Source organism: Osmerus eperlanus, chromosome 8 (genome assembly GCF_963692335.1).
Source record: "Osmerus eperlanus chromosome 8, fOsmEpe2.1, whole genome shotgun sequence".
In the NCBI taxonomy this organism is placed as follows: Eukaryota; Metazoa; Chordata; class Actinopteri; order Osmeriformes; family Osmeridae; genus Osmerus; species Osmerus eperlanus.
This window is the reverse complement of record NC_085025.1, coordinates 14,054,948-14,070,181: the sequence shown is the minus strand read 5'-3', so window position 1 is coordinate 14,070,181 and position 15,234 is coordinate 14,054,948. Positions and strand designations below refer to the sequence as shown.

General features: G+C 42.8%; 2 protein-coding genes and 1 long non-coding RNA gene across 3 annotated transcripts in view; 1 reads left to right on the top strand and 2 right to left on the bottom strand.

Annotated features, from left to right (window-relative positions):
• Nucleotides 1–15,234, bottom strand: part of LOC134024909 (caspase-1-like) — a 94,882-nt gene that overhangs the window by 62,960 nt on the left and 16,688 nt on the right. The window lies entirely within an intron of this gene.
• On the top strand, nucleotides 3,707–5,051 carry LOC134024987 (uncharacterized). The gene is made up of 2 exons (XR_009930958.1): nucleotides 3,707–3,835; nucleotides 4,556–5,051. It is a non-coding gene; the product is annotated as an uncharacterized LOC134024987 (long non-coding RNA).
• Nucleotides 10,941–14,772, bottom strand: LOC134024980 (protein unc-93 homolog A-like). The gene is made up of 7 exons (XM_062467750.1): nucleotides 14,587–14,772; nucleotides 13,809–13,990; nucleotides 13,399–13,628; nucleotides 12,681–13,021; nucleotides 12,048–12,183; nucleotides 11,660–11,791; nucleotides 10,941–11,227 (listed from the first exon to the last, which is right to left on the bottom strand). Exons 1-7 carry the CDS (start codon nucleotides 14,674–14,676, stop codon nucleotides 10,956–10,958), a joined length of 1,383 nt encoding a protein of 460 aa, XP_062323734.1. The 5' UTR covers nucleotides 14,677–14,772; the 3' UTR covers nucleotides 10,941–10,955.

Here is a 15,234-nt window from a genome sequence, read left to right as displayed (position 1 = left end):
CAGAGGGCAGCAACGACTAGCTTTAAAAAAATGTTCCTGTGATCTGCAGGCCTACAATCTTGACGACATGGCAGCAGGTTCTTTAGTAGAAGACACACACACCAAACTGAAGGCACATGTTGACCGCGTTTGCTAGTTGCTACTTAGTTAATAAATCTTTGATGAACCCAAGTTTCTTTAATATATATTAAGTTTCTTTAATATATATTAGAAACATTACAAGACAGGGCTCCAGTGTGTGTTCAAACAAGGCCAAAAGTGCCAGACGGTATCAATCACACCTGTGCAAGTAACACTCCACGCCCCAACCCTCCCTCCCCCCACCTAAATGATGCTTTCAGTTCTGTTGTACGTCTTAATGAAGTGCAATGAGGCAATCATAGTAAGAAAGTTGAGGTCATGTGGGCTACCTTTGCAGTTTACATAGAAACACAACTGACAGAGGCACTGTTGTGGATACTTTTTTCAAAGTTCTGATCATATTCCAAATTCAACTTCTTCAAAGTCCAAAAACAGCACGGAGCAGCAACGAGAGGGTTCCCAGGAAAATCTGATTTCCCTTTTGTCTGTGCTTCACCTTTTATATCCAATAAATTACACCCCTGAACTTTTAAAACAGATCTATTGGCCTACTACAATTGTAAATATCCTATGACTTCTGCTCCAATTGGGCCTTGACGCAATGCCATCGAATAGTTTCTGCTGTTTCTGCCATGTTTTTGGGGACTAACCAGGGACCAAACCAGTAACTTGTGCCCAGTTCCTCTATTCTGCCCTACTACATGTGTTTTCCAACACCAGTTGCAATCAACCCTGGGTTATAGCCCTTCACCATTGCATGGTGCCATTCATTCTTCACAGGTCACACCCATCAAGTCAAAGTGAAAAGTAACTGGTCCAAGCCCATGGTATCTGTGGAGGAATACAGTCATCACATTTGTCAAACCCTCCCCACACAAGTCCAATGACTTAATAACTTTCGTGTAGGCCCATACTATAGCAGTTTGCAGACATACAACACAGATGAGACTCAGGAGAGTGAATTAGAGATAATGGTAATGGGAGGGTGTTGCACTTTTCTGCTTCTCTTTTCTCCACTCACTTCTTTACCTTCTCACGCTTTCCAATTGTTTAAACAAGTCTCTATACTCTATTCTCTCTGTATCCTGCACAAAAGATGACTGTGTACTGTATATAAAACATTCCGGCATATAAATCCACGTATCTCCACACTCAGATCCTGTCACCCTTCCCCAGTCCGCTGCTGTTTTCAACTAACCTAAATACTACAACAGCATAATACAATTGCTGAAATTCAGTTATGACTTGTGATTTTGGAAAGCCACCCCAGGATTTCAGTGGCCCCATCTGGCCACTCCTATAAAACATTTCTGGGGGTGCCACTGCATTTGCCTGTTAATGCCTGCACTGCAGTGAAGAAAACTATATGACAACAATAATGTTTAATGTAACTGGCCCCTCTAACAGAACCTCTGGCCCCAATGTAACTGCTGCCCCCCCCCCCCCCCCCCCTAAAGCTAGTATACTAACTTTAAGCACAGAAGTGTAGGCTGATATACAAATCATCACAAGCAGAACAGAAATTTTCTTTCAAAGGACATTTTTAAATTGTGTGTCACAGGGTATGAATGCATTGATGTAGGCTAAAACGTGTTGTACATTGATGGATGTAAGGACAACAATTGTATTGTCCCTACAATGGCCTTTTGCAAAATTGAATAGATTTAAATGTAATGTTTTGGGTCAAGTTAACTCTACATTTAATCCAAACTGAATAAAAGTTACATGAGAAAATAATATTGTGTTTATAAATAAAAATAAAAAATAAAAAGGGAAGATTTGCTCAATGATTGCCTCGATGCACTTCATTAAAGTTCTTCATTAAGCTGTTTTTGGATTTTTAAGAAGTTGAATTTGGACATAGAATATGATCAGAACAGAAAAGTATCCACAACACTGTCAGTTGTGTGTCTATGTAAACTGCAAAGGTAGCCCACATGACCTCAACTTGCTCACTATGATTGCCTCAATGCACTTCATTAAGACGTACAACAGAACTGAAAGCATCATTTAGGTGGGGGGAGGGAGGGTTGGGGCGTGGAGTGTTACTTGCACGGGTGTGATTGATACCGTCTGGCACTTTTGGCCTTGTTTGAACACACACTGGAGCCCCGTCTTGTAATGTTTCTAATATATATTAAAGAAACTTAATATATATTAAAGAAACTTGGGTTCATCAAAGATTTATTAACTAAGTAGCAACTAGCAAACGCGGTCAACATGTGCCTTCAGTTTGGTGTGTGTGTCTTCTACTAAAGAACCTGCTGCCATGTCGTCAAGATTGTAGGCCTGCAGATCACAGGAACATTTTTTTAAAGCTAGTCGTTGCTGCCCTCTAGTGTTCGCAAGTAATAACACCCCCAATAGTTTCACATTTTCCCCCTCTCTCTCTTTTTCACTTGTGCCAGTATGCATAATACGGCCGATCAAACAAATGAGTAAATGGCTCGTTATACCGTTTGTGTTATATGGATATTCCGTAATTCCAAAATGAAACAAATCAACGGAAACCAAGCCTTTCCCCATAATCTGGTTCTGACATCCAAAATGGACAAAACGATATTACGAGGCTATTTTTCATTTTTTGCAGATACCAGCATAAAGGATATGGAATAATCAAACAAACGAGTAAATGGCTCGTTATAACATTTGTGTTATATGGTTGTTCCGATATTCCAAAATAAAACAAAACAACGGATACCACGCATTTCCCCATCATCTGGTTCTGACTTCCGAAATGGACAAATCGATATTACGAGCCTATTTTTATCTTTTGCAGATATCAGCATAAAGGATATGGAATAATCAAAACAACGATTAATGGCTCGTTATACCATTTGTGTTATATGGTTATTTCATTATTCAAAAAAAAACGAAACAACCAAAAACAAGCCGTTATACTTAAATGTGTGTTCGACTTACTAAAGTGACAAAACGATATTACGGCCCTATTTTGCGTTTGTCAACACGGGTTGCAAAATAGAAAAACCAATGGCCACAAGGTACACGGACCCATGTTAATAAACCTGCTTATTACAAAAAATTCCTGTACAAATCGCCCTTGCAGTAGCCTTGCTATCCCATCTCTTGCAACATGGAAAGAACTCAAAGATTTTCACTGTCGGCGTTTGCGCATGTGTTCACTCTTCAACTCCAAAATTCTCTTCAACTCCATGATATTGTTGATATCCAAAATGGAATTTTGGATATCAACAATACAATTCTGGATATCAAAAATTCGAATTGTTGATATCCAAAATGAAATTCTTGATATCCAAAATGCGAATTGTTGATATCCAAAATGCAATTCTTGATATCCAAAATTCGAATTGTTGATATCCAAAATGCAATTCTTGATATCCAAAATTCGAATTGTTGATATCCAAAATGCAATTCTTGATATCCAAAATTCGAATTGTTGATATCCAAAATGCAATTCTGGATATCAACAATTCGAATTCTTGATATCCAAAATGCAATTCTGGATATCAACAATTCGAATTCTTGATATCCAAAATGCAATTCTGGATATCAAGTTAGCATACATTTGCGTAATTAAAGCTGTAAACCAATGGGTAGGGGAGTGGGGGGAGTTTAAAAAAAACGTTGCGTACACTACGCAAAAGTTGGGATTCTGTTGGGTTTAGTCTGCTCGTACCGTAGCAGACGGGTTGGAAGATGTCTGTGCAAGTGTTTGTAATGAAAAAGTCTCATAATCTCATAAGAAACCTACGTGGACCACCCAACAAAAGAGGTACTGTACTAGTTTTGGCTTTTATACTTTGTTTTGTTTTGTTCGATAACTAGCACTACAGTCGAGCTAGCAAGCACACGTTAATGCTACTGTACTCTAGCTAGCTAGGCTAGCTCATCATGAAACGTGAAAAGATATGAATATAATAGACTACGAGTCTCCAATCCTGTTTCTGAAGAGCTACCTGCCAGTAGGTTTAAGGTCCAACACTAGTACGCCTGATTCTAATTATTATCTGGTTGATCAGGTAACTTGTATCAGGTCAAATGAGTGTTGTTGGATCAAAAACCTACAGGCAAGTAGCTCTTCAGAAACAGGTTTGGAGACTGCTGGACTATATAGACTAGTAGCTTGCGAAAAGTAATGCCAGAGCCTGTCTAAGGTAGATGGTAGCCTATGGTGTATGGTGACACAACGTCCTAATTTCCCCAGACATGTCGTCTTGATGTGTGGGATGTGGAACTAGGGTCAGTCACAATTCTGATGATGGTATTGTTTTTAATATAAGTCCTTTAATATGTAACTCTGGACAGGCTAGTTTTTTTATTCATTTGAAGGCTCCAATCAGGGCATACATTTTATCTGTGACACTGCTGGGAGGGTGAGTGACGGTGATGAGGTAAAACAGAAAGACTGCAGACTCAAGACTGCATAGAAGTTGAATACCCCTGATCTAAAAAATGTTCCCTCTTATTTCTTTCTCTTATTTATTTATTGTAGGTGGCCCAGAGTCCTTGGATCATGACCACCTGGCCTGACAACACCAAGCTGACCTTGTCCAAAGCCGCTGTCCACAGCCCACATGGTGGACCTTGTCTACCTGGTTGAACAGCTCATCTGGATTCAGTCTGAAGAAAGGACACAGTTCACCTATGTTTATTGAGCTGCTGGTCTTCTGAACATGCACACATATGAATGTGACTTTAAAGGTAATCCAATCTGATCTCACCAGCAAAAGCAGAAGACAACACCTCATACTCCGACTACTATTTGATTGATATTTGATATGTCAGCAACGTTAGATCAGAGGAATGTGCCCATATTGTGTACAAACTTTTACCTTTACATCTCATGTGCTAGGGATAAGTAGTTATTAGAGGGGGCAGGTATCAATGTAATGTTTTATGTGAAGCTATTAAATAAATCCAAAGTCACATTTATATTGTACGAATTATAATCACTTTCTTTTAATAAAGTTTGTTTGCAATACACCATCTCCATTGTGTTTATTTCATTGTATTCATAAAATTGATCATATCTGCATTTATCTTACTAGCTAATGAATTGTAGTGTGGCCTCTAATTATTGTGGCTGTCTATTCTGTTGCTGCGGGTTCTCCATTGCATCATCACTGTGGGGATGAGATGGGTTGTCCATGATGGCCATCAGCTACTCTCAGCCTCCTTCTCCAAGCTGTCCAGCATGATCCCCAGCAGAGAACTCACCTTTGATGAAGAGTGTCTTGTTCGTCTTCATTAACGGAGACTTAACCCTTGTGTTATCTTCGGGTCATTCTGACCCATCAGTCATTGTGACCCACCGTCGTATTGTGACAAATTTACCGCATACAAAGACAAAGTGAAGCATTTTCTTTTAACAGCTAGGCTGTCTCAGACCCCCCACATTGCAAAGGTTAAAAGAAAATTATTTTAATTTGTTTTTGTATTGGGTAAAATTGGGTAAACACAACGATGGTTCGTTATGAACCTTTGGGTCATGTGACCCGAAGGCAGCACGAGGGTTAAGTTCAGTTCTGTATTTTTGTATTCTTATAAGTGACTAGATGTATTATTGATCTGCAGATTGGGAGAGAACAGACTTCTGACAATAAATGACGGCACAACACCAGGCTTAGGTCTCAATCATGTTTCCCAGCTTCAAAAGTCGGGGGAACGTGTTTTATAGGGTCAAATAAATTCAACATGGATATTGATAGTCAGGTATTAATGGTGTTACAACAGTCACAGAGAAAGATTCCCAGCTCCCAGCCCATGACCACTCAGGGCAGAGAGAGATCATAGGTGGAGCTCTCCCCGCCATCACAAGGGACGTTCACCCAGTACTTTCTCGTGACCCTGAATATCTATTCAACCTGACTACACACAATCTACTCTTATCAATAACAAACTCACATGACAACATACTAAGTATCCAATGACTAGTTCTATTGATTTGTGAAAGTTGTATTGATTAGTGTATAACTTAAGTACATGGGAAATCCCATACATGCATGTACAGTGAGACAGACACAGTGATGCAATGTGTGTCCAAGTTAGGACTGTAATTGGAATACTTCAAGTTCAAGTCTTTTATTTGTCAGGTACACAGAACAACACAAGGTCAGACTGGGCACTGAAATTCTTAAGACAAGACAACGCAAGCACCTGGCATAACATAACATATAAGTACACAGATCATAATTTACATCTATGCTGAGCTTAAATAAGTGAAACTTTCTAAATATGCAGATAGCAATAAATAATCGACTATACTAACCCTAATACTAAAACTTCCTAAATATACAGATAACAATAAATAATACACCATACTAACCCTAAATGCACATAATACCTATTACAACCCTATAACCTATTCTAACCTAGGTGGAGTACAGTACAATAGTGCAAAATTGCAGATCAGTGACTATGTCAATGACCATACAGGAGCCTGATGGCGAAGTACAGTGAGGTACAGTAGTGCAGTGTTACTGATAGTGCAACCAGTACTGAAAGTGACAGTGTATGAGTGACTAGTCTGCAGTGAATCAATGTCCATATCAGTGTCCATTCAGAAGCCTGATGGCCCTTGGGTAGAAACTATTGTCCAGTCTGCGTGTGCGCGACCGGATGCTGCGGTAACGCCTGCCAGAAGGCAACGGGGTAAAGAGACTAAAGGATGGGTGGGAACAGTCTCTTAGAATCCTGCCAGCTTTCCTGAGGCAACGTGTGTGGTAGGTGTCCTGTAGGGCTGGGAGCTTCCTGCCGATGATGAACTCAGCAGAACGGACCGCACTTCGTAGGGCCTTGCGGTCCCTGTCTGTGCAGCTCCCATACCACACTGTAATGCAACCAGTCAGAATGCTCTCTATAGTGCATCTGTAAAAGTTAGTGAGAATGACTGAGTCCATACCAAACTTCTTCAGTCTCCTCAGGAAGAAGAGGCGTTTACGGGCCGCTTTGACCACCTTGTCCGTGTGAACAGACCAGGTGAGGTCGTTGCTGATGTTCACCCCGAGGAACTTGAAGCAGTTGACCTTCTCCACATCAGATCCGTTGATGAGTAGGGGTGCATGCTACTCCTCCTGCCGCCTCCTATAGTCCACAATCATCTCCTTGGTCTTGCTGATGTTGAGAGAGAGGTTATTGTCCTGGTACCATGATGTCAGGGTGTCAACCTCCTCTCTGTAGGCTGACTCGTCACTGTCAGAGATGAGGCCCACGATGGTTGTGTCGTCAGCAAACTTAACAAGGAGGTTGGAGCTGTGCGTTGCCGCACAGTCGTGAGTGAACAAGGAGAACAGGAGAGGGCTGAGCACACAGCCCTGGGGGGTGTCTGTGTTGGTGATCAGTACGGATGAGGTGCGGTCACCGATTCTCACCACTTGTGGCCTCCCCGTCAGGAAGTGGAAGATCCACTTGCAGAGGGAGGTGCTCAGTCCCAGGTCCACAAGCTTGGAGACCAGTCTGGAGGGGATGATGGTGTTGAATGCTGAGCTGTAGTCAATGAACAGCATCCTCACATACGTATTCCCTTTGTCCAGGTGGGAGAGAGCGGTGTGCATAGTCAGAGCGATGGCATCGTCTGTAGACCTGTTGGACCAGGGTGGGGGGCAGCGAGGAGCAGATGAATGATTTGACTAGCCGCTCAAAGCACTTAATAACACCCATTGGAAATGCCAGTCCTAGGAATTAATGACTGCATCTTTTGTTATGAACTGCATCATTTCAACAAATTTGTGAAATAATAAAACACAATGCCTGCCTTTTCCCTCCCACATGAACAACATAGGCCATGCTTATGTAAAATGAGCTGGTTTTGGATTGTGTTGGACGGTTTAGCATCTATAGCTCCAAGAGGAAAGTTTAGTAGTTTTATTACAAATAATTGAAAGCTTAATGTATGCCAGTAGTGCTTCAAATTATTGGATGGTATAGTCTCATAAATTTTTGTGCGTATGTTACTCGTGTGTACCTGCTACTCGGAGCAGGTACACATTTGAACAGTAGATGGCGTAGTTCTGCCAATTTAGTGGAATTTAATCTGAACCCAGATAACGATGTTACACATACAATACATTCATAAAAATAAAAAAAGGACAATGATTACGTTTTTTGGGGTCTCAAAACATCCAACTTCATCCATTTTCAAAATCAATGTTGAACTAAACCAAACGCCAACGGATGGCAAAGTCTACAATGGCCGCAGTGGGCAACGCTCTTAGCGTAGAAAATGTTACGCCTTTGCAAACAGAATTTACGTAGCCTGCCTACTCCCGCCCACATGAAAGTCATTAGCATACATTGTTGATATCCAGAATTCAATTCTTCAATTCAATTCTTGATATCCAGAATTCAATTCTGGATATCAAGAATTCGAATTGTTGATATCCAAAATGCAATTCTTGATATACAAAATTCGAATTGTTGATATCCAAAATGCAATTCTTGATATCCAAAATTCGAATTCTTGATATCCAAAATGCAATTCTTGATATCCAAAATTGGAATTCTTGATATCCAAAATTGAATTCTTGATATCAAAAATTCGAATTTTGGATATTAAGAATTCTTAAATGATAAAACGGCTTGCCATACATGCTTATTATTTTAACGATTGAAAACGGATGTATCACAGACGACCGTTATATCGTATATGTCGTCCAACAGAGGCTAATTATGCTAACGCCTCAGTCAACAAGGTAAAATTGACTACTGTTTTCGAAAGTAAACGAAATCTCACAATTGTGTTTTATATCACAATGTTAATGAAGGATTCTTATTCTATGTGTCTATTCCAATATGTAATGATGGTATTCAATGACACAAATCTGTGTTCTAGAAAGAGTGGTCTGGAGTCGCAGAGGTCCGATAATATCAGCTTTAATGCAGCAGTTGGAAATCAACAAGTACAGACCTCTGGGGTTGTCTAAGTTTCCCTACCCGCAACAGAGTTTGGGCTGGTTCACGAAGTGCAACTGGCTATCTGTCCCTCCCCAGCATATATTTATACAGTGCAATTGAAACACAAGTATCAAAAAAGGGTTGAGCTTGTTCTCTCGTGCATCAGGGAGTTGTTCTTACGCGTCCCACCTGCTCGGGTGCCGTCTCCACCCGGTTTCAAGGTTGTTTCTGAAAATGAAGAGATAGAGACACAAAGAACAGCCTGCTTCCCACACCCAGTGTGAGACCCAATGTTTAAGCCTGAGCACACTTCTAAGTTCATAACTTTAATAAGCACAATGCATAACTTTAATAAGCACAATATATTCTTTATTAATGAGCAATAAATTAAGTTTAGCATTTGTTGACGCTTGGAACTCTCCGTTTTGATTACATTGAGAGCAGAACGTTTGTCCTCCCTACCCAGATAAAGAAACGCAGACTTGAATCTGAGGGTAAGTTCAGCAACTTTAGCTATGAAGCTGACAACACTGTTAGTGTTAATTATGAAGTTGTCATACACTAACATTGCTACCGGTATTTTGCTAAGGCAGTTGATTGTTTTGGAGATGTGACAAACAATGCCCACGATAGCTAACGTTACATCATCAGAATGGGATTTATTCGCCATGAAAGTTTGCACAGACAAGGAATTTGCTTTGGCAGGTTCTTCTCATCGTCATGTTATCCTCCCAGTTCTGCACTGAATAACAGTAACGCCATCTCCAGTCAATGTAGTAGAACCGTGATCCCAAGCTAGCATCGACATCACTGTGTTTACACCGGCAGACGCTGTGCAAACCAGTTCCGGCGGAAATTAAGTGCATTTGTGTAGAGTTATGGCGGCCCCCTGGGATTTGGCGCGTAAACTTGTGTATAGTTCGGTCAATTCTACACCAAAAAACAGAAGGAGGGCAATGTTATGACGATATGACTATTGTGAAGACAGCCAGGTGGTGAGATTATAATGTAGGTTGATGTAAAAACTTTGGTTTGCTACGTGAGAGCCCCGTCAGCCTCCGTTGACGATTGCGTCAGCTGTTGTCGATCTCTGATGAGTATTTTCTTAACCCTTGTGTTATCTTCGGGTCATTCTGACCCATCAGTCGTTGTGACCCACCGTCGTATTGCGACAACTTTACCGCATACAAAAACAAAGTAAAACATTTTCTTTTAACCGTTGGGCTGTCTCAGACCCCCCACATTGCGAAGGTTAAAAGAAAATTATTTTTATTTGTTTTTGTATTGGATAAAATTGGGTAAACACAACGATGGTTCATTATGAACCTTTGGGTCATGTGACCCGAAGGCAGCACAAGGGTTAATTTCGTACCAGGGTCAATTCTACATCAAAAATCAGAAGGAGGGCAGTGTTTTAAAGATATGGCGATTGCGAAGATAGCCAGCGGGTTGGCATATTTTTGTGATTTGTGTAAAACTTGGAATTTGAGTGACACCGCGGCTTGTTTTGACATTAGCCTCAGTCAGACTCGGCTCGCCCACTGGCAGTGTGTCGTACTGTCTTCAAAGCCATGAAAACTATAATAACTATAATATTAAACTAAACTTTGTCAAAAGAAACATTCTCATTTCCGGTGCTTTCAAACAATCAGTGAAATGTGGAGCAACAGCAGCTAGCTTGCCTCTAGCAAACTTATTTTGAATTAGCCATTTCCCCCTACATTAATGTCAAACTTATTTACGTTTTGGGGGGCATATATTCAGTTATCAGACGGTACTGTTTGAATCGCGATTCCACACTGCCAGTGACAACGTTGTTACAGTAGCTTGTTTCAAAGGGGGTTCGCAGCTGTTTCAAAGGGTGTTCTTAATGAAATATGCAATATGAGTAGGCTAAATGCTTGAAAATATCACTAGAAGGGAAAAACTTAGAGGACGGACCCACCTGCAACTGACGCAAGCAAGCACACCCTACAATTCCCCCAGAAATTGTACCCTCTCTAGTTATCCATTGCTGCTTCCGGCATCTTCCCTGAGTGTTGTTCGTAGGCCCCCTCCTCCATGGGAGGGGTGGGGTTACGCCACTCATGGTACTCCACGATGGGATACGTTACCGTGGGGACCACCAGCACGGCCAGCAGGATATAGATCTTAAAGTCCAGGCAAATGAAGTTGCTGTAGGCGAAGGTGATAACAAAGCCCAGAGACTCCCAAATGCGGTAGTTTGCAAAGGCAGCCTCCTTATCTCTGGGGAACAGCACCCCATATAGAGCTGGGGAGAACACGGAAAATGTATTTAACCAGGCAAGAGGACTGAGATCAATGACCTCTAGGCCATGCAAACCGCACAAGGCCTCAAGTCTACAAAAGGTCTTCTACACAACTTCAATCTTGGACATGGTCTAACTACTGACTGTAAAGAAAGGCTGTCGACTGCAGTATCCTCACCCACCCACTGTCTTCTACATCCAGGATCACATAGTAAAGTAAAAGACACGTTTAAAACACTGTAATGGTATGTTGATATCCTGGAACTATCTTTTCAGTTCTGGACCTGAAGTTCTAAAGATTTGACATGTAGAACCTGCAATACTTTAGTGAGAAAGGTTGTTGCCAGATATGTCTGAACAAAACTTCCCAGCTGCTTGAGACTTTTGCATGTAAAAGATTTGTGTGAAGGTACAGTATGTAGTAGTCCTCTCACCGTTGGTCTGAGTCTGCCACACAGCGTCTGCCAGGCCCCAGAGAGCAGGAAACACAAAGAAGACAGGAAGTTGGTCTGGGTGAGGCTTCCAGAACAACAGAGCCAGGATACAGGACAGGTTGGTGACAGCAGCTGGAGGAGAGGAGAGGAGAGAGAAGAGCATCACAGGAGTTAACAGAACTCCACTGAAGCAGAATGAAGCAGAGTGAAGCTTGGCCTAAAGTAAATAAGAGGCAAACATGTCACATGATTTTCTCCCAGAACCATTGTTGCAGGGTGTCAAAGTGGAGCTGGAATCGCACTGAAGTGGTTCTCATGTCTCTGTCACATGCTATACGTGTCACATATTGTGTCAAATCTTCCTACTTTATACATTCCTGGCTCTTACCTATGAAAAAGAGAGGGGCTCTGCCTGTGTATTCTGCCAGCCGGCCAAAGCCGTAGGAGCAGAGAGAATTGGAAGCTCCAAAACAAATCATGGCAAAGCCAACAAAGTGGATCCCTAGGGCGCAGGTCACATAGTTCTGTAACAAGAGCACAACATGGAGGTCAATTCTAGGAACACAAGACACTTTACTGTACTGAGTCACACCCCACCGCCCTCCCTCATCTTGGTGTAATCTACTGAGAACAGACAAGGAAAGCAACCCACTTAACCCTCGTGCTGCCTTCGGGTCACATGACCCAAAGGTTCATAACGAACCATCGTTGTGTTTACCCAATTTTACCCAATACAAAAACAAATAAAAATAATTTTCTTTTAACCTTCGCAATGTGGGGGGTCTGAGACAGCCCAACGGTTAAAAGAAAATGCTTCACTTTGTTTTTGTATGCGGTAAAGTTGTCGCAATACGACGGTGGGTCACAATGACTGATGGGTCAGAACGACCCGAAGATAACACAAGGGTTAACAGTGTGGAATCTATCCCTACATATTAGTGAACTCTACTGAGGAGAGACAAGGAACGGCAGACACTTTACAATGTTGAGTCCCCCCCCCCCTCTCTCCCCCCCCCCTCACCTTGGTGTACTCCCCAGACAGGAAGCTCTGTTCAAACCCGCTGTACATGGTGAGGGGAATGAGAGTGACCAGCCTCCAGTCCTTCAGCAGACGGAACGTGGCCAGGAACGTGCTGCAGAACGGCTCACGGTTCCCCCGGAACTCCCTCGTCTGCTCACTGTCGATGTTGTCCAGGAACACCGCCACGATGATCATGGCCAGCACGCCCACAGCGATGTAGCTGCCCACCAGCGTGTAGATCAGCTTCTGCTCAGGCCTGGTGGAGTTGGAGGTGGAGTTAAAGATGATCTCCTCGCAGGTCCCGGCTCCGCAGAGCTGCAGGTCCTCCTCAGGAATGTCCGCTGCAGCAGAACACACGCACAATGTTCTTTGACCTCGCCAGTTCCTGTGCTGTTACCAGACATGTGGTGCACTTGATTTACATTACCCTGAAATATTAAACCCAGAAATATTAAATGGATGGGGCAGTTCCACAAGTATATGTGTGTGTGTCTGAGCCTAAATCATTGTGTCATTGAGTCATTGCTGTTGCTAAGAACCATAGGTTAGACACCATAAAGTTCTGCAGTTGAGATATGGTAGTTATGAGAAACACACCCTAAAATTGAGTATCACCCTAAAACTAATTGACGACTTTCACTTTGACAAGCAAGGATTTCAACCAGTGGCCACACAATACAGTTTGACATGTATTGTGTATGTGTGTGTGTGTGTGTACCTATATTAGTGTCCTGCCCAAAGATAAACGAGGACATGAGGTTCCCCCAGACAGCTGAGGACTGGAAGATGAGGAAGAAGATGCCAAAATACTGGTTGATGACATCAGCACTCTTCTTGTTGTCCTTGGGTGCCTGCAGGTTGCCAGCGATGGTGAGGTAAACACACTTAGCTGACCACAAGGAGGAGCCCCCCATACCCAGGATGAAGGAGGTGGGGATCAGGGTGTACCTTGAGCAGCAGGGATGGGCGGAGGGGGGGGTTATGCAGAGGTCGGAGTAGTTAAACCACTGTACTAGTGGTACGCTTGATTCACTTTGCTGTATTCACCGACACTGAGTGTTCATTTCTGGTTTATTTAAAGGATACAGAGTAATGAATGTGTTGTACTGAGAAGGTGGTCTGTGTTACCAGCTGGGGTAGAGGTTTCCAAAAGAGTAGGCGACGTAGCAGCCCATGGAGACCACGATGGTCCACTTGCAGCCCAGGTTCTTGATGAGGATGGGCGGCAGGAACATGGAGGACAGGATCATGGACGCGTAGATGACGCTCAGAGAGGCCACGCCCATCCCTGCCTCCGCATTCAAGCTGCTCTGCAGGGGGAACGGGTCGCAGGGGGAACGGGGGGGGGGAGAAGATGGAAAAGGTGGGATGAGATGAAGGGATGTGAAAGTGGAGGGGAAGATGGGGGAAGGGGAGGTGGTGAGGAGGGAAAGGGAGCAAGGACGCGGAAACAACATTAGGAGTTGGAGAGAAAAGAGACAGGGAGATATGAAGACAGGAGGAGGAGGAGGTGAACTCATGGTACCATGAAATGTGTCTGTCGTGTTGTTAGATGTGTTATCAAGGCTGCAAAAAAAATCCCTTTCACTGTATAAATTAAGAGAATGACTGCACACGTGTAAATGAGAAAACTGTTAAGATTTGCTCATATTCACACATAAGTCACATATGTCACACACAGTATATTCTCCTAAAGTCAAAGCAAGCTCCCATCATACCATACAGCTGAAGACATGTACACGTACAATATTTCCTTTTTATCAGCCTGTATTTCCTGTTTATCTATAAATGATTTGTAGTTAATCCGCATGGATTTGCTATTTAGTTATCATTCTTCTGCTCATTTCCTGTTCACCTACATGGGTTTCCTGTCTGTCACGTCCTGTCAATCTGTCTAAGTGCTCACCTGTAAGCTCTGCAGACCTCCATAGGCTGTGAACAGGGACAGGAAACCTATGGACACCACAAGAACGTTCTTGGTGTTCCTGCTGATCATCTCTGCATCTTCAAACACCCAGAGGGCTCCAATGGACAGAAGAAAAATGAAAGTGTTAAATCTCAGATGCCTGGCTACAGCTGTCCTCGTAGAGTGTCAAGGAGAGTCCAGGACTCTTTAACTTTGGGATTCTCAGATATAGCCGAGGTTGGCTGTTATCAGAGCCAAAGTTCATCTTGCTGGATGACCATAAACTTAAGGGAATGCAGAATGCCACATATCTGTTCTTATCCATTGTCGAAGGAAGACAGCAGGAAAGAGAGAAAGACTAAGGTCTAAGGTTCATCAACTGATTGAAATTACATGATGAGACCGAGATATCAGTGCCAGTCTTGACCTGACTCTCTACAGACCTATAGCTGGGTGGGGGTGGATGGGAGTGGGTGGGGGTATGAGAAGAAACAGAAACCTATATCAATCTCACAATCGTGAACACACACACACAGGGAGAGGCAGAACACACACACACGTATGCCAGGGTGTCCACCAGAGACATTTGGTTCTGGCCTCATCACATCCTGCTGTCCTTTCTCCGAGGGGACCAGGAGCAGAGAGCCG

Coding starts and splice junctions, on each gene's coding strand:
- LOC134024980 (XM_062467750.1), bottom strand. CDS start 14,676: ATGATCAGCAGGAACACCAAGAACGTTCTTGTGGTGTCCATAGGTTTC. Junction 13,991..14,586: donor GAGGTCTGCAGAGCTTACAG/GTGAGCACTTAG, acceptor TTCCCCCTGCAG/AGCAGCTTGAATGCGGAGGC. Junction 11,228..11,659: donor GTGGCAGACTCAGACCAACG/GTGAGAGGACTA, acceptor TGTTCTCCCCAG/CTCTATATGGGGTGCTGTTC.